Source organism: Triticum aestivum, chromosome 3A (genome assembly GCF_018294505.1).
Source record: "Triticum aestivum cultivar Chinese Spring chromosome 3A, IWGSC CS RefSeq v2.1, whole genome shotgun sequence".
In the NCBI taxonomy this organism is placed as follows: Eukaryota; Viridiplantae; Streptophyta; class Magnoliopsida; order Poales; family Poaceae; genus Triticum; species Triticum aestivum.
In genome coordinates, this window is record NC_057800.1 from 1,871,576 (window position 1) to 1,889,731 (window position 18,156).

Below are 18,156 nucleotides of genomic sequence, written 5' to 3' on the forward strand. Positions count from 1 at the left end.
CGAAGGCGTGTCGACAAATTATAGTAGATAGTCGAAAAGTCGTCATGCTAAGGCCCCACTAGACTAGCAGACGAGAATAGCAACCGCCATCGATGAAGAGAAGTGTAGAGCGAAAGGATCGAACATGTACACACATGAGTAAAGACGGACGAAGACTGCATCCAAGGGGATCCGATAAAGACCAGCAGTGACTGAATCATGTGAGATCCGCTAGAGACGCTCCTCCACACGCTCTTCAACGGTGTTAGATACACCGCCTGTGGACGGGTTAGACGGGGAGAATTTTATTTCATCTTCAAGGAGCCGCTGCCATCACACCTTTCTGAGTAGGACAAAAATCCTACTCGAACGGTAAAAGAAAAAACATCTAAAAATCCGTCTCCCGGCAAGGGCTGAGGTCCAGCGCGCCTCTGTAGCCTTAAGGGCACAAGACAGACGAGGCGGACTGGCAGGGGAGCTGACGGGAGGCAGACGAAACCATAGCCGCCTGTCCGCCTTTCTTTTCTTCCACGGGAAGAAAGAAAAGACCGATAACAGCCGATCCATTGACAGTCCACGCAATTAATGAAGAGGTGAAGCCAACTTGTAACATTTCTTATTAGCGAAAAAATTGTACTAACATGGAGCAGTTTACATTAATTAGATCTACGTACTCAAGTTTAGATCTACTCCCTCCGTCCGGTGACATCAAGTATGTAAGCTCAACTGGAAGCTAGCTAGCCTATAAATAGCATCAGCCGCTCCATCATATAGTCACCAGCTAGCTTATTCACATCTCTTACCTTGAGACTTTCTCTTGCTCCACATATTTACCTCTCTAGCTACAAAGCTTGCTGGGCAGCAATGGCTGCAGGTGGGGCTTCTCTTCTTGCTGCTGCTGTTTTCTCCATGCTGGTCATGTCTTCCCTGGGGTATCCGAGGCCTCTATGCAGCGACTGTGACCCGCAATGCCATGCGAACTGCACCGCTGAGGTTAAAACCTCCTGCAGCAGTTACTGCAGCGGCGGTGGTGGCGGCCCTCGGGAGGGCTGCCGTAGAAATATCTTGCGGCAGTGCATTGCAAATGGTATCTGCTGCAGTAGCAACGGCACCTGCACTTGTGACTGCAACGTTGTAGCTGAAAGTGGTTGCAAGGGGGTCACCGACGCCACCCAACTTTGCGACCCTTGCATGCGCGGCATCTTCGGCAAGTGCTTTCCCACCTGTAAAAAGGACTGCAACAACAACTGCAAGAAGAAAGGGTGCCACCATGCCTAGGTAGGAATAACAGGTAATCGATCTGGTGCCTTGCATAGCAAATAACATTGCTCGCTGTGGTCGTGCGTAGATTTTTGTATATGCCGTGACCTGGTTCTGTAGGATGGCACAGGAGGAAAGGGTCGTGGCTATCACCTCCGGCGTTTCAGCTGAGGATTTGCATCCTGTTTTATCTATACTGAATAATAATATGGAAAAACAAAGAAATTTCACAGAGTTGACACGGTGTGAAATTATGGTTGTTCAGTGTTCCTTCGCCATAGAGCTTGTCCATCCAACTATGCATCTGTGCGTCGTTGTAGACTTTAAGTATCCAAGAATACTTCATGGTGATGTGTGCCTTCGCCATGCCGTTTACTCTCTTTCATTGTTGAGAAAACTGTACTTTTCTATTTAAATCACCTTCTGCTGATGATTAGAATGCTTTCAACCACACATGTATATAACCAATTTTTCAACCAAAGTATGGATTAGCCACTTCAACAGCAGTGTGCTTGTGCTCGAACATCCTGAACATCTTTAGCGATGTGTACTCTCTCTTTACCTGTATTCCATTTTTTGCATGGATATTCTACTCCATGTTAAGCAACGATTCAGTTCAATTTAGTTAGATTAATCTGCTGCTATCTAGTTTTGTACAGACAGCCATGGATACCTTAGCCTCATAACTCGTTAGGGACTGTAAGGTGATGTCGTATCTGCATCTTACTTTTGAAAGACCACATCAATTTGCAGCAGCACATGTTAAAACTGTGATCTTTTGGAGATGTTATGTTTTAACTTTGATGTTCTCACACACCGGCTATCAGGTTTCATCACCTCCACCTGCAGTGCTTCACTGGCATTGAGAACGAAGTGCCTGTATCTTTTTTTCTTTTTCTTTTTTCCATTTTTGGCTAGGACAGTTGAGTTCACATTTCATATTTGTTCGGGTTGGAAGTTAAGATATTTGCAGTTGAAAGTAGGCTTGGTCGGCATATGTGATAGATTTAGTCGAATGTTGGTGGCAATGTAATAGATAAGTACAATATTTTAGTTGGAAATTATTGCTTTTTAATTTTAAAATAACAGAGTGCAAGTTTGATCTGGAAGGTGTAAATAACAGAGTAGAATATTTTAGTTGGAAATTATTGCTTTTTAATGGGACTAAGGAAATGTTGTGTGCAAATAAATGACACATGTGGTAAGCAATCCAAACTATTAAAAACAAATGAAATGTTATATGCAGATTCTGCTGGGACAAGAAAAGCTTGCTGAATGAAAAGGCTTTCCAATTGCCATGTGAGTATGCTCCTCCCGCCGCAGCTGCGAGGCACCACCGGGTAATGCCCGGCCGGCGTTGGTGGCTGCGGGCCGTCCTCTCACTCCTCACGTCTCAGTGGCCGGCACGGGATGGCCTTGCAGGTGGAGTGCACGGTGATGCCGGAGGACCTGCGATGAGGCAACTTTTACTACATCTCCAGCTTCTGAGAAACATCAGAAAAATGGAAGTAAGAAATACTATGTATCCTTTAGTTGACTTCATTGTTTCAAAAATTTGAGAGAAATATTATTACCTGGCAACAACTGAGTAGGCCACATGATCCCATATTGTTTCCCTATAACCCTCATGTGGAAAACACCAGTAAATGGCACCATCTCCACGGGCCAGAGCAGCAGATATCGCTTGGCTATCTATCCTGACTGAAGGAGCTTGGACACCAAGATTCTACTAGCACTCAAACACATAATTAGTTTCTACTACGATAGATATAGTGTAAGCAAAGAGTAATTAAGATCAAACCTCCACTATAGAGCCAGTAAAATCATGCGTCGTGTGAGACGAATGAGGCATTGACTGGATTGTCGATGGTACAAACACTAATCTGTAATGAAAGTTAGCCTGAAGCAAGTATATGATAAAAGGAAAATAGCTCACATAGGTAGAAATTAGCTTATAACTATTTAGAATCAAATAAAAGAGCTAGAAAATTTGTAAGAAAGGAATCACCATGACTCTCTCACTTGCAGATTGGGCGGCTCTATCTGGACAAAGTGAAGCCTCTCGCGTCGCCGCCCCCGCGGGCGGCTCGGGAGGGCTCAGTAGCTGCCGCCGCCGCCTAGTAACCCTCCAGCGCCCTTCTCCCCCTCCGCCGCTGCCGATGGTCGGCATCGGGCAAAGTCTGTGCGTGCGACGGCGGCGGCAAAGGGTCTCGCCTCCCTCTCCCAGATCCGAGGCGCCGCGGGCGTCCTGATTTGCAGGGTGCGTCCCTCCCGACGGTGTAGCGGATCCCGGAGACGGCGGGCTCGCGGCGGTGCACGGGTGCCCAGATCCATGGGTGTGGGACTCCCGGCAGCGTGCGGGCTCCCGGCGGCGGCGGGATCGGTCGACGGCGAGCTTGGGCGATGGCGTCGGCCGCATGGTGCCGGATCTCGTCGCTCGTGGAGGATCTCGCCACTCCGGCCATCATGGAGGAACCTGGACCTGGGGCGGCGGCCCCGTTAGGCATGGCGACGGCGCCCTTGGCCGGCGACGTTCGTGGGGGCTGGATGGATGGCGTCTTGACCGCATGGGCGATGAGGTGCCGGTGGATCTCCTCCGCGCTGCAGGCTCTCTCCCTCTGCACTTGGTGGCTTACAATCGCGGTCGTCGGTCTCGGTGCGTTCGCGGGGGCTGGTAGAGGTGCCATCGGACCGGAAGAAACTCTGGATGACTTGTTCATCCCAACGGTGGCGACGACCAGGATCGTCGTTCTCCTCCTTTCAGGCACCGTCGAGGTCCCTGCCCTCCAAAATGACCCCATGCCCGGGTGAAAACCCAAAATCTCCTTGCAGGCGCATGGGGCGTTTGGGTGCTCGGTTAGAGGAACTGCAGGTGGAGGGGATGGGACCAGTGGCAATGGGTGGTGTTCGACGGAGGAGCGGCGTGGCATCTAGCACGTCGACAACGGCGGGTCTCAGCGGCATGGAGCAGCGGGGTCTCGCCAGTGGACGTGTGATGATGGATGAGCGCAGGATGGTGGCGTTGTGGTGGCGTTGACGGCAGCTAGACCGGGCAAGATAGATGCAGCAGTACATCACTGAAGATGGATTGATGGCAGGTGGCTGCGGCGGCCTCATACCCGGCAAGCGTCTTGGTTGAGGAGTACGCTGGACTGGTGGGTGCCCCATACCCGGCAGGAGTCCTAGTTGGGACCTCAGGTCTTAGATGTTATGTTTGGCTGTGAGGTCTGTTTGGTATTAGGCTCAGACTATTAGCATCCCTTCATCAACTGGATAGGAGTAGTGACAGATGTTGACTAGATGGTGGCTTTAGTTTTAGTGTTGTATGGCTTACTAAAGTCTCTTGAGGAATCTCAGACATCAAAACAATAAACCTTGGCTGTGTGCTGGTGATTTTAATGAGGTACTTCACGGTTGGGAGAAGGAAGGAGGGGTCCCTCGTAGCCAAGGATGTATGGATCGTTTCAAATCAGCGCTTGAAGAGTGCGAACTGGATGATCTCGGTTTTATAGGAGATGCATTTACGTGGAGAAATCATAACCATGTTGCAGCTGACTATGTGAAAGAGCGCCTTGACAGGGCCGTGGCTACCCAAGCATGGCGTGACCGGTTCACTGCTTACAAGGTGACCAACGGTGATCCACACCATTCAGATCACAGACCGGTCATAATTGACACGGCCGGAGCAACAGCAGTCTGGAGAGAGGCCACACAAAATCGTATGCCCAGGTTCGAAGCAAGATGGCTCGAGGAAGAAGGGTGTAAGGAGATAGTGAAGAATGCTTGGGAGCGGGAGAAGATTGTTGAAGAGCAGGAAGTGGCGGGGGCTGCGAAGGGGGTCCTGAAGGAAGTTTTTGACTGGAGTAAGAATGTACTGGGTGACTTGGAGAAAAGGATTCACAGACTGAAGAAAGAACTAGAGGCTGAGAGAAGGAAAAGCATCGGTGATGAGCAGGTCCGGAGGGAGCACATGCTGAGATTCAAGCTAAGCCGGTTGGAGGATCAATTAGAAACCTATTGGAAACAACGGGCACATGTGAACTAGATGAAGGGGGGCGACAGGAATACAATTTTTTTTCATGCTGCAGCGTCGGAGAGGCGGCGGCGGAATAGGATCAGAAAACCTAGAAGGGAGGATGTGAGAGTAGTGGAGAGGGAGGAGGAACTCAAGGAGGTTGCAACTAACTATTTTATGAACCTTTTTACTTCTCGTGCAGGGGGGCCGATATGATGAGCTACTGTCGCGTGTGGATGCACGTGTTACTCCTGAAATGAATGTTCTCTTACAGAAAGAGTACACGAAGGAGGAAGTGTGTGAGGCGTTGCAAAGTATAGGGGACCTCAAAGCTCCGGGTCCTGACGGCATGCCGGCTGTGTTTTATAAGAAATGATGGGAATTTGTCGGAGATGACGTTACCACACCACAGAGGCCCTTGCTGTTCTCAGCGCGGGGGGGGGGGGGGGGGGGGGGGGATGCCGGAGGGGTGGAATGAGACATGTGTAGTGCTGATTCCCAAAGTAAAGGACCCAGATAGCATGAAAGATCTAAGACCAATCAACCTCTGCAATGTGGAGTTCAAGCTGGCCTCCAAGGTTTTGGCTAACCATCTCAAACAAATTCTTCCGGAAATTATATCACCTAACCAAAGTGCCTTTGTACCGGGAAGGTTAATCACGGACAATATACTGCTAGCTTATGAATGTACACACTTCATGCAGAACAAACGGCGAGGCAAAGAGGGATATGCGGCGGTTAAACTTGATATGAGCAAAGCGTATGATCGTGTTGAGTGGACCTCTCTGGAGAAGATGATGCGAAAGCTAGGGTTTGATGAGAGGTGGATTGGCAGAATTATGTTATGTGTGTCCTCAGTTTCTTACAGGGTGAAGGTGAATGGAGACTACACGGATGTGATCGTGCCACAACGGGGGCTGAGGCAAGGTGACCCGTTGTCACCGTATCTCTTCCTTATTTGCGCAGAAGGGTTCTCATCTCTGCTGAATGCGGCGGAAGCATATGGAACGTTGAGCGGGCTGTGTATTTGCAATGCGGCCCCGAGCATTAATCATCTATTATTTGCGGATGACTCACTAGTACTCATTAAAGCTACACGTGATAGTGCTATGACTCTGCAGAATGTGCTACAACTGTATGAGATTTTCTCGGGACAGATTGTAAACTATGATAAATCGTCTGTCATGTTCAGCAAGAATACCGGGAGTCAGAGAAGGCATGAGGTGCTCAACTTGCTAAATATTAGAGCTGAAGCAAGGACAGAAAGATATCTTAGACTCCCTGTGTATGTCGACCAAGGCAGGAAGCAAATTTTTGAGTATCTGAAGGAGAGGATTTGGCAGCCAATCCAGGGGTGGCAAGAGAGACTGCTATCTAAGATGGGGAAGGATGTGCTCATCAAGGCTTGCGCGCAAGCCATTCCAACCTTCGCCATGTCATGCTTCGTTTTGACCAAGACCTTGTGTGAGGAAATTGGCATGATGATATGCAGATTTTGGTGGGCTAAGCAGGAGAAGAGCAATACTATGCACTGGTTAAGCTGGGAGTTACTGACTAAACCGAAGAAGGAGGGTGGCATGGGGTTCAGAGACATATACGGCTTTAACATCGCTATGCTGTCAAGGCAAGCTTGGCGTATGCTAACCGCACCAGAGTCCCTCTGCGCCCGGGTCTTGAAGGCTAGATACTTCCCCAGAACGTCGATTCTAGAGGCTGTGGCTTATCCAGGCATATCATACACATGGAGAAGTATTCTGGAAGGGGTGGCGCTATTGAAGGAGGGACTAATTTATAGAGTGGGGGATGGCACTTCAATCAGAATTTGGGCTGACCCGTGGTTGAACAGAGAAGGAATGAGGACTCCAACTACTCCCAGGGGTGGCTGCTTACTCACCCGAGTCTGTGAACTTGTTGACCCGGACACACAAAGCTGGGATGGAACCCCAGTGAATGACATCTTCAGCCCTGAGGAAGCTAGCATTATACTGGCTACCCCGGTTAGAGAAGAATGGGAGGATTTCTACGCCTGGTACCATGACAGCAAGGGAGTTTTTTCAGTTAACCGGCCTACCAAATTTATATTAAGGGTAGGGACGCAGAACAGCCAGGGACATCAAATGCTTTGCCAAACCGATGGGAGTGGGCTGACATATAGAAGCTGCCCTGTCAACCAAAGATCCAACAATTCATATGGCGCCTAGCTCATAATAGCCTTCCGCTCAAACTGAATATGAAGCGTCGGGGTATCAAATGCGAGACGCTATGCGTCTGCTGCAAGCGCCTAGATGAAGATGGAGCACACTTATTTCTGAGATACAAGCAGGTCAAGAGTCTCTGGCGACTGCTGCAAGTGGAACACATACGGGAACAGATGTGCGCATGCTCTGACGCACATGCACTGATGCATACTTTACTCCAGTTGCCGGAGGACAAAAAGATCCTAGTAGTTTGCCTGCTGTGGCGCTGGTGGACATGGAGGAACAAAACCGATGCAGGCGAGAAGGTTGGGTCGATGGACAATCTTGCTGCGGAGATCAACCACTGGGCTATGGAGTCACTTGCTTTCGGCCGCCAGCATAGCACAACCACCAACCAGCACCGTATATCTGAATGGAGCAGACCTGAGGGGGATAGCCTGAAGATCAATTGTGATGGGGCATTCTTTGCGTCTCAGGGAACGGGAGGCTGGGGCTTCGTCATTAGAGACCAAGCAGGAGATGTGCGGGGCTCTGGAGCGGGGTACCTTCATCATGTGGCATCCCCGGTGCAAGCGGAAGCTGAAGCGTGCTCTAGAGCGTTGGAGGCGGCCTCCAACTGGGGCATGACAAACGTGGAAAGTGGAGCTGGATAGTCAAGTGCTTGTCAACGCCCTGAAAAGCAATGCCGCTAACCTGGCTCCGGAAGGAATCTTGTTCCGGGAGATACGGGGCCTATGCCCGGCTGAACTTCAGCACAGTGAGCTTCTCTTTCGCCCCGAGAATTTGTAATAATCTTGCTCATGGATTAGCAGCCTTTGGTGCTAGTCGCCATGTAATTCACGAGCTTTGGTCTAAGGACCTGCCGAATGATGTAAACGTCCGATTGGCCAGCAGTTTGGCTGGACCAGGTTAAGCTATGGAATCATAGTGATCCATTTCAAAAAATAGTCTTGTGTGAATATTTAATAAAATGGATGCATGCATCGTCCAGATGCAGAGGCCGAGGGTCCTCCACCTTTTAAAAAAGTCCAAATTAATAAAGTCAGTTCATGCATCACCATGAAGTATTCGACTTGCATGTTAGTATGTATCATTTCTACTATTAGGGCATGATGTCACAGCCTCGATGGATGAATGACGGACGTTCATATGTCCCAAAATATCATGTCAAGTGATGGAACCTATGAATCACATTAGGGCTCAGTCTCGCAGACGAAATGAGCAAAAGTCCGTGCGTCGCAGTTAACAAGTCAATGTTCATCCTACTACGAGACTAACATAAAAGTGCTATACAAGATTAAAGTAAATCAAGATGAGGGCTAGAGAAGACTGAATCAAAGTCAATTAATGTGATCTGGACGGTGCGAGCAATTAATGCACCACTAACTAAAAGCCAGTTGCAAGTAAATCTAGGATCGATCTGCCAATCTTGATCTCATCAAAGTAAATGCTTCGTTAAACAAGTTTGTATTTATAAGTAATTCAGGCTACCAAAATATAAGTTATAAACAGTGTTACAAGACGTAGTAGTGAGAAGTACGGACGTTCTTACGTCCCCAAAATATAATGTCACATGATGGAACCTATGAATTACAATGGTGCTCAGTCTCGCAGACGAAATGAGCAAAAGTTAGCAAGTCACGTGTGATGCAGCAAAGCGTGCACCGCGTCATGCCCCGATTCGCAGCTAACAAGTTAATGTTCGTCCTACTATCAGACTAACATAAAAGTACTATCAGATTAACGTAAATCAAGATGAGGGCTAGAGAAGACCAAATCAAAGTCCATTCATGAGATCTGGACAGTGCGAGCGATTAATGCACCACTTACTAAAAGCCAGTTGCAAGTAAATCTAGGATCGATCCGCCGATCATGATCTCGTCAAAGTCAATGCTTCCCTAAACAACTTCGTATTGATAAGTAATTAGGGGTTCCAAAACTTGTGCATTTAGGTTAAGTGTCAAGCTAGCCAGTGAAGTGGTTGTTCTCTGGAGTAAAAGAAAAGTACACAGCACAAGTGATTGTTCCCAAAACAGTGTTACCAAGCAATTTTAGTACTACCCCCTTTGATCGGTGAGCCACGAAAAAGAAGCTGTGAAAGCTCATATTGGAGATGTTCAAGACAGTGCCGGAAAATTAATGGAGCCCAGTGATCCTCCTCAAGCCAACTTGTAACAATTTTTAGCCAGACTGTAACATGGTGCCGTTTACTTTAAATAATCATCCATCCATGTAATGTAGTTTAGATCCACGTATCCTCCACCGCAAGCTAGCTAGCCTATATATGGTATCAGGAGGCGCACCATATCATATAGCAACTCACCAGCTAGCTTATTCACATCTCCAATCTTGACACCTTCTCTTGCTCCACATATTCACCTCTCTCTCTCTCTCTCTCTCTCTCTCTCTCTCTCTCTCTCTCTCTCTCTCTCTCTCTCTCTCTCTCTCTCTCTCTCTCAAGATACAAAGCTTGCTTGGCAGCAATGGCCGCAGGTGGTGCTTCTCTTCTTGCTGCTGCTGTTGTTATTGTTTTCTCCATGCTGATCACGTCCTCCCTGGGGGGCCCGAGGCCTTTATGCAGCTACTGCGAGACTCAATGCCGTACCAGCTGTGAGGCAGAGGCTAAAACACGCTGCAGTGGTTACTGCAGCCGTGGTGGCGGAGCTCGAGGGGGCTGCACGAAATACGTCCTTGATGAGTGCAACGTAAAGGGTACCTGCTGCAGTAGCAACGGCACATGCACTTGCGACTGCAACGCTGTGGCTGAAAGGGGTTGCATGCACTTCAGCGACGGCACCCTACAATGTGGACCTTGCACGCGCAGCATATTCGACCAGGGCTATCCCACCTGCAAAAAGGACTGCAACAACAACTGCAAGAAGAAAGGGTGCCGCCATGCCTAGCTAGGAATAACATGCATGTAGTCGGTCAGCTGCCTTGCATATATAGCAAATAACATGGCTCGTTGTAGTCGTGCGTAGACTTTCATAACCGCCATGACCTCGTTCTGTGGGATGGCATAGAAGGAATTAATGGGTCGTGGCGCATCACCTCCGGCGTTTTAGCTGTGGATTTGCATTCTGTTTATCTATACTGAATAATAACATGAAAAAGGAAAGAAATTTCAGAAAGTTGACATGGTGTGAAATTATCATTCTTCAATGTTCTTCTTCCATGGAGCTTGTGTATGTGTGTTGATTGGCTTGTATTCATCATCTTGTCTATCCAAGTATGCATTTGTGTGTCCTTGTAGTATCCAGTAATACTTGAAAGTGATGCGTGCCTTCGTCGTGCCATTTACTTTCTTTCGTTGTTGAGGAAACTGACCTTTTTTATGTAAAATAAATCACCTTCCCCTGATGATTAGAATGCTTGCGACCTTGCGTTTATAGAACCGTTTTTTTGTAGTGAAGTCAAGGCCTGTATGTATTAGACTAAGAGTGCTTATCTGTTTGAAGAGCATGGATAGAATGGCCAAACTGCGTAGATACATAGGAGTAAAATACGGTGAAAGTTAGTAGAAAATCATATTTGCGTCCAAGGGGAAACGTCCACACATAATGAAAAAAATCATCCAAAATCGCAAGGTAATAGAGATAGCAAGTATTACATGGAAAGGGGAGGTCCATACATCACCATGGATCAATTGAAAAGCAAAAGAAACAATAGTAGAAGATGAACTAAACAGAAGACAAACAAGCTTTCCAACACGACACTCGTGGCAAGTGTGCTCATTCAGAGTGCCATCTCATGGTGTTTCCTGACATGGTGGGGCTCCAAACTGCTGCCACGCCTCCAATGTAAACCAAGTATTCAGTTGGCGGCTTGGCGCACTCAGCCTATATATGAACCGGCAGATGCCATTTGGTTCTTCGGCTTTCTATAAGCCAAGTGCTTTTTCTAGGCTATACGGCTTACGGTTTTGTAAGTTCAGGGCTTTAACTGGGCAACCCGGCTTATATAATATAAGCCGAGTGCATTTTCAGGGCGATCGGGCTTAGATAATATATGCTGAGTGCTCGAGTACTGCACTCGGCTTATATGCCAAATTATTTTTCTTTTTTTGCTTTGTTTGCTGTAACAGCCCTGCAATTGAAACAACAATATAGATAGCTCCACCAAAGTCAACATGTATAGATATCCAACAATATATGTAGTAGCTCCACAAAGTTCAACATGCATACATATCCAACAAAGTTGCATATATCCAACAAATTCACACCAAACACAACAATATTGTCCATAAATATAAAATCATAACCATGAGCTCCACCACTGAGAACATAGCATGTAAGGCCACCGTCGGCATCCGCGATGCAAACCTACAAGTTCATTACAGCAAGCATGACTTTCCGAGTTTAGCATGTATCGGCAACAATCGCAGCCGACCCAGCCTGCAGGCAATCGCGGGCCGCCCCAACCTCGGCCATCCCAAGGTCACTTGCAGGCCGCCGCCCCAGGACATCCGTCATCCTGTCGCCTGCTTGCCCTCCTCCCGGCGCTCGCTCTCGTCTACATGGCCGTGTGCCTCCGCAGGTTGGACTAGCAAGCATATGTGGCTGAAGTGCATGCATGTACTGATTCGTACGATTCTATACTCAGCAGCCCCAAACACTAATCCATCACATCACATGCACTGCTAACCCAGGCATCCAGCGCCCCCGCGCGCGTACACACATCCAGGCATCCAGCACTAGTCTAGCCAGACACCTATCATCCATCCAGCACGCACACGAAATCAGAAACACACACAGGCCACAGCAACCAGAGGAGAGACTGTGCTTTCTATGTGAGGGAGGGTAGTATTACGAGGACGACGTCACCAGATGGTGGGCGTCGGTGGTGATACAGGGAAGGAAGCCATCTTGGAGCGACCGCCGGTCATGTGCGTCCGAGTAGATGGTGTGGGGCAGCTGCGTCGAATTGCCCGGTCCGCCTGCCTTCGTCGATGACCCCGGCGCGTTCTTGGCCTTGCTGAGTTTTAATGGACTACTACCCAAAATACCCTTGACTTGTCAAATTATGGTTGTTATATGTTCCCTCTTCCATTGAGCTCGTGTGTGTTTACGTCAACATGTCCATCCAAGTATGCATTTGTGTGTCGTTGTAGTTTCCAATAACACTAGAAAGTGATGCGCGCCTTCGTTATGTTCGTTGTTCAGGTAACTGTTCTTTTCTACTATTAAGTGCACTCATGAATTATGATGGATGCATGACGCAAGCACCGGACGTCCCTTCATCTCCAAAACCTATGAATCACAAGGATGATCAGTCTCGAAAACGAATTGAGCAACAGTTAGCAAGTCACATGATGCACCGAGGGCCGTGTCTTCTTGCCGCAACTTGCAGATAACAAGTCAATGTTCGCCCTACTACCAGACTAACATAAATCAGGAATTGTATATGGGGCTAGAGAAGACCAAATCAAAGTCAATTCATGCGATCTGGACACTACGAGCAATTAATGCACCACTTAATAAGAGCCCGTTGCAAGTAAATCTAGGATCAATCTGCCAATCTTGATCTCGTCAAAGTCAATGCTTCGTTAGAACAAGTACTCTACAATAGCAGGCATATAGCCCGTTCACATGACAATTTTGCCTATATAGAGGAGAGAGATATGAAGAAATGAGGAGAGTGGACTCTTATGAAAGAGTCTAGCTATATGTGTACTCAAAGGCAAATACAATTATATATATATATATATATATATATATATATATATATATATATATATATATATATTATATATAGGGTCACGCTATTCGTCACCCTGGGTAAGGAATAGTTATTCTTCACCTCCCTCTATTTTACCATCAATGCACCATAATTTTACGTTCCGTAAGTTTTTTATTTTTTCCGACGCAAAAAGAGACCGTAAGAAATATATAATCGCCGTAAAAAATATTTTATGTTATGTAAAATTATAAACGTAAAAATATAGTCTAGAATACACATAAACTGCAAATTTTCTTGTCTTATGACCTATATTTTTATTTTCTTATGTCAAATTTTACGTAGTGAATCAATAGGAATGTAACTATTTGAATTCCAAACGTAATTTAATTATAAAATGATCGTAAGATTACCTTGAATGAAGAATAACTTATTCTGCATCCTGAATGATGAATAGGAAAAATGTATACTACCATTTAGTGGTAGTTGCCTCCACCTTTTCCACCACAGGATTCTTTTAGATCCGTGCGTTTCTAAACGGGTTGCCGAACCAATGTTTCTTTACCAACCCGATTGGCCGTACCAAACTCTGCTATTTGCACGAACAACAAGTATATTATCCTCTAGTTTTTTTTATTTGCACGAACAGCAGGTATATTATCCTCTAGTTGGTTGAACCAACAGCTGAAAGCATGAATTAAATAATCGCATGGCCGCGTTGCCGCCGTCACACGGTTGGGTGGATCACAATTGCTTGACAAATTTCTCTCTAATAATTCCATCTTCCGATCCATCGTTCACTAAGAAACAAGGTTAATCAGTTTATGTAACTACATACACGATCTAGATTGCCAGGTTATGTATAATTAATGGATTTTCTCAATGCGATCTGGTCAGGAATTTTTTGCCGTGCGGCCGCGGTGGATCATAAGCATCTGATGGTACATCAATGGAGATCGGGCAACAGACTCAAGCGTAGATCTGCTGGTGTGATTTTTCATGCCTCTCCCACCATGTGATTGCAAAGCAGCCATCCAAGGTAGGCATGCACGCCAGGCACTGTCGACGACGGCGCCGTAGCAAGACGCATGCATGCCTGATGCTTGTGGCCATGATCGATGCTTGCGACCTCCCTGTGAATCTGTGATGCATACATGTCATCACGTATGATTCACGTATGTAGATATTATGTTTTTTATAATGTATATGGAGTGTCTCAAACTAGATGTACGCTGCCGCAAATAACATTCTTCATACTACGTTTTCAAATAAAGTATATAGACCACATACTCCCTTCTTCAAAACCGTATCTTCCACATACTCCCATGAGCTTAAAAAAAAGGTTCAAGCCACTGCTTCAAAATTAAGTGCATTCTTGCACACTCAATTTTTAGGTTCAAACAAAACTACATATAAAGGTTTCTTTGTAGAAGAAAAAATTATATACTCCCACTTTTTTTTGCGGGGTGATATACTCCCATTTCAAAGAAGATACACACATACTCAGTACTTAAATTTACAGATATACTACATACTACAAAGAAGAGTACTTGCATGTGCTCCATATATACTTCAAAAACAAACTATATACTACATACTAAACACCATTTTTTTTGGGTCATAGAATTTTTTTCTAACATATTTGTAGCAAAAAAAATGTTAATAGGGGATACTCTAATTTTATGTTAATACTCCATACTCCATACTCCATACTCCATACTCCAATAATTATATGCTAATACTCCATACTCGAAAAATTGAGAAGTATACTCTGTGAAGTAAAAAAGCAATATTTCTTATAGGATATTATGCATGGAAAACCTAAAAAGGATTATAAAGTTCACACTACATACTACCTCTTTCTAACAAAGACTATATACGTACTTAGAGAACAAAGTTTTCTTGCGTCTAACAAGAATAACAAGCGTCCATCTTGATGCTTATCCGATAGAGTTTGTTGCATGCACTTAGCCAAAAATTAAGGAGACAACGACTGAACCACCACGTCAGTTGCCGGATTATTTTATTACAAAATATGAATTCATGCCTATAATTGATTGGACTACACCCGTTAACCCAAATCCCTCTACGCGCCTGGCCGGGTGCTCTAGCGGGGGACACGTGGAGGCCAAATAGTTAGGAGGTAACTACCACTGCTTGTAGATAATATATATATATATATATATATATATATATATATATATATATATATATATATATATATATATATATATATATATATATATACGGCTGCGCTAAAGTGCGCCTGAGCGCAAAGTTGCTAATCGTGCGCTCCGGTCAGACTACGCGCACCACTCCCTCGCCTCTGTAATCAAGGAACCATCGAACCTCGCGTATTTTTCTTCCACCTAGTAGTAAATTTAGTGGGAAACCTAGTAACGATATTAATTTCATTACTATTGCCTCCCACTCGTTCACGATCCCGCGCACATATGACATAGTAATGAACAATAGGAAACATAGTAAAAGAATTTATTATGTTACTGCTGCCCGATCTTGTTTTATTAGTGTCCGCTTCCATTTCCATGGCTCGTAAAAAACTATGGAATATAGTAATCAACCATCATAACCGTTACTGTGTGGACAATTGTCCTAGTAAATGTATTGAGAATTAGTAGTAATAAGAGTTCTCCAATGGTAAAGCGAGAGTATTTGCTAAAGTAATTGAGCGATTTTTCACATGGCTGATCACTGTAAAGTTGAAAAGTTTCAGGCTGTAGTAACACATAAAATGCAAATTACTACATGTGGCTTGCCACTTACGATCAAAAGAAAGTGTGGAACCACGTGGGGTGGGGTGGATCTGCGGAGGGGTGCACATGCAGTTACTTTTTTCCTAATCTAGTTACGGCTCAATGGGCAGCGCGCATAATCATAATTCTACGCTCTGGCTCACTTTAGCAAGTCTATATATATATATATATATATATATATATATATATATATATATATATATATATATATATATATATATATATAGGACTTCTCTTCTGTACTTCTGTGAGTATATACTCTCCCGCTAGAGCACCCGGGAATATAGGACTATAAGTGGTGACTAAATATGACATGGCAATATTATATACTCCCTTTATTTTTATATACAAGGCCACAAAACTCAAATTACGGATACCAAGATAAAATTTAATACATGCTTTGCAATTCAACATTTATTTTTGTAGGATCATTAATACACCGCATGCATGCAAGAAAACTGAGTGAAGAAAGTAGTTGAGTGTCATTACGACTACATACAAGCAGGTATTAAACAGGTTGCTAGTACGAGGAAATATCATTAATTTTTGCCTCGATTAGTGTTGATGGCCTTGTATAGATGCAGAATGTATATTTCATAGTGGTTTTGTATAAGTAAATGAAGGGAGTAGTCAGTTTGGCTATACTACAATTTTGTATTGATAAGTAATCCGGGGTATCATAAACAATGCATTTAGCTCAAGTGTTATGCTACCCATTCAAGTGGTTGTTCTCTGGAGTAAAGAAAAATGTATTCAACAGAAGTGCATCCTATCACCTGTGGTGGTTATCCCCATGTCTCATATACTAACATGTAGTACTATATATATTATTTTATCATTATAAGTGTGTTTATATACTATATATAAGATACTTTAAAGTGAGTTACATGAAAAAATTATAAGTTGACTCATGATTTTTATTATATTTATGAAATATGTACAAATTTGTACGTAAAAAAGTAGCATACTCAAAGTACGAGACGTGCTACAAAAGTAGTATATATACTACCTAAAGATTCTTATATAGTACATACTTTTGGTGGTAACTACCACCGGGTGGTAGGAAACATTTGTACTACCCCCTCTGATCGGTGAGCCAAAAAATGAAATTGTGAAAGTTCATACTGGAGATGTTCAAGACAGAGTGCCGGGAAATTAATGGAGCCCAGTGATCCTCCTCAAGCCAACTTGTAACATTTTTTAGCCAGACTCTAACATGGTGCAGTTTACTTTAGATAGTCATCCATCCATATACTTTAGTTCAGATCTACATTACTACGTATCTTCCACTGCATGCTAGCTAGCCTATAAATAGTATCAGGAGGCGCGCCATATCATATAGCAACTCACCTTCTCTTGCTCCACATATTCACCTCTCTAGCTACAAAGCTTGCTCTGCAACAATGGCTGCAGGTGGTGCTTCTCTTCTTGCTACTGTCGTTGTTTTCTCCATGCTGATCACGTCTTCCCTGGGGGCCCCGAGGCCTTTATGCAGCGAGTGTGAGACGCAATGCCCTACCAGCTGTCAGGCGGAGGCTGAAACCTTCTGCAGTGGCTACTGCCGCCGCGGCGGAGGCCTTCGGGAGGGCTGCCGGAGATCCGTCTTTGAGGACTGCACCGTAAAGGGTACCTGCTGCAGTAGCAACGGCACATGCACTTGCGACTGCGACACTGTGGCTGAAAGGAGTTGCATCAGCATCAGCGACGGCACCCTACAATGTGAACCTTGCAAGCGCAGCATATCCGACCAGTGCGGTTCCACCTGTAGGAATGACTGCAACAAGAACTGCAAGAAGAAAGGGTGCCGCCATGCCTAGGAATAACATGTAGTCGACCCGCTGCCTTGCATAAGAAATAACATGGCTCGCTGTAGTCGTGCGTAGACTTTTGTAACAGCCATGACCTCGTTCTGTGGGATGGCATAGAATGAATTAATGGGTCGTGGCGCATCACATCCAGCGTTTTAGCTGGGGATTTGCATTCTGTTTATCTATACTAAATAATAATATGAAAAAGGAAAGAAATTTCACAAAGTTGACACGGTGTGAAATTACAGTCCTTCCATAGAGCTTGCGTACGTATGTTGATTGGCTTCTATACATCAGCTTGTCCATCCAAGTATGCATTTGTGTGTCGTTGTAGTATCCAATTGAGAAACAGTAAGACGGAGCCACCTATGAGCCCGCACAGTGATTTGGAGCTCCCCATCGTCCGATCACTGCCACGAACGTCCCTGATTTCAGCTCGGTCATCA

The 18,156-nt window shown here is 45.2% G+C and overlaps 3 protein-coding genes across 3 annotated transcripts; all 3 read left to right on the forward strand.

Annotated features, from left to right (window-relative positions):
• The first annotated feature begins 776 nt into the window (after positions 1-776).
• Positions 777-2,255, forward strand: LOC123057420 (keratin-associated protein 5-9). The gene has a single exon (XM_044480410.1). It carries the CDS (start codon positions 844-846, stop codon positions 1,255-1,257), a length of 414 nt encoding a protein of 137 aa, XP_044336345.1. The 5' UTR covers positions 777-843; the 3' UTR covers positions 1,258-2,255.
• A 7,663-nt stretch (positions 2,256-9,918) lies between these two features.
• LOC123057421 (keratin-associated protein 5-9-like) lies at positions 9,919-10,560 on the forward strand. Its single transcript, XM_044480411.1, has one exon. It carries the CDS (start codon positions 9,936-9,938, stop codon positions 10,353-10,355), a length of 420 nt encoding a protein of 139 aa, XP_044336346.1. The 5' UTR covers positions 9,919-9,935; the 3' UTR covers positions 10,356-10,560.
• Positions 10,561-17,268: 6,708 nt separating this feature from the next.
• On the forward strand, positions 17,269-17,854 carry LOC123057422 (keratin-associated protein 5-8). Its single transcript, XM_044480412.1, has one exon. The coding sequence runs from the start codon at positions 17,306-17,308 to the stop codon at positions 17,717-17,719; it is 414 nt and encodes a 137-aa protein (XP_044336347.1). The 5' UTR covers positions 17,269-17,305; the 3' UTR covers positions 17,720-17,854.
• The last annotated feature ends 302 nt before the right edge of the window (positions 17,855-18,156 follow it).

Excerpts from the sequence above, each read along its gene's own strand:
- LOC123057420 (XM_044480410.1), top strand. The coding sequence starts at position 844 with ATGGCTGCAGGTGGGGCTTCTCTTCTTGCTGCTGCTGTTTTCTCCATG.
- LOC123057421 (XM_044480411.1), top strand. The coding sequence starts at position 9,936 with ATGGCCGCAGGTGGTGCTTCTCTTCTTGCTGCTGCTGTTGTTATTGTT.
- LOC123057422 (XM_044480412.1), top strand. The coding sequence starts at position 17,306 with ATGGCTGCAGGTGGTGCTTCTCTTCTTGCTACTGTCGTTGTTTTCTCC.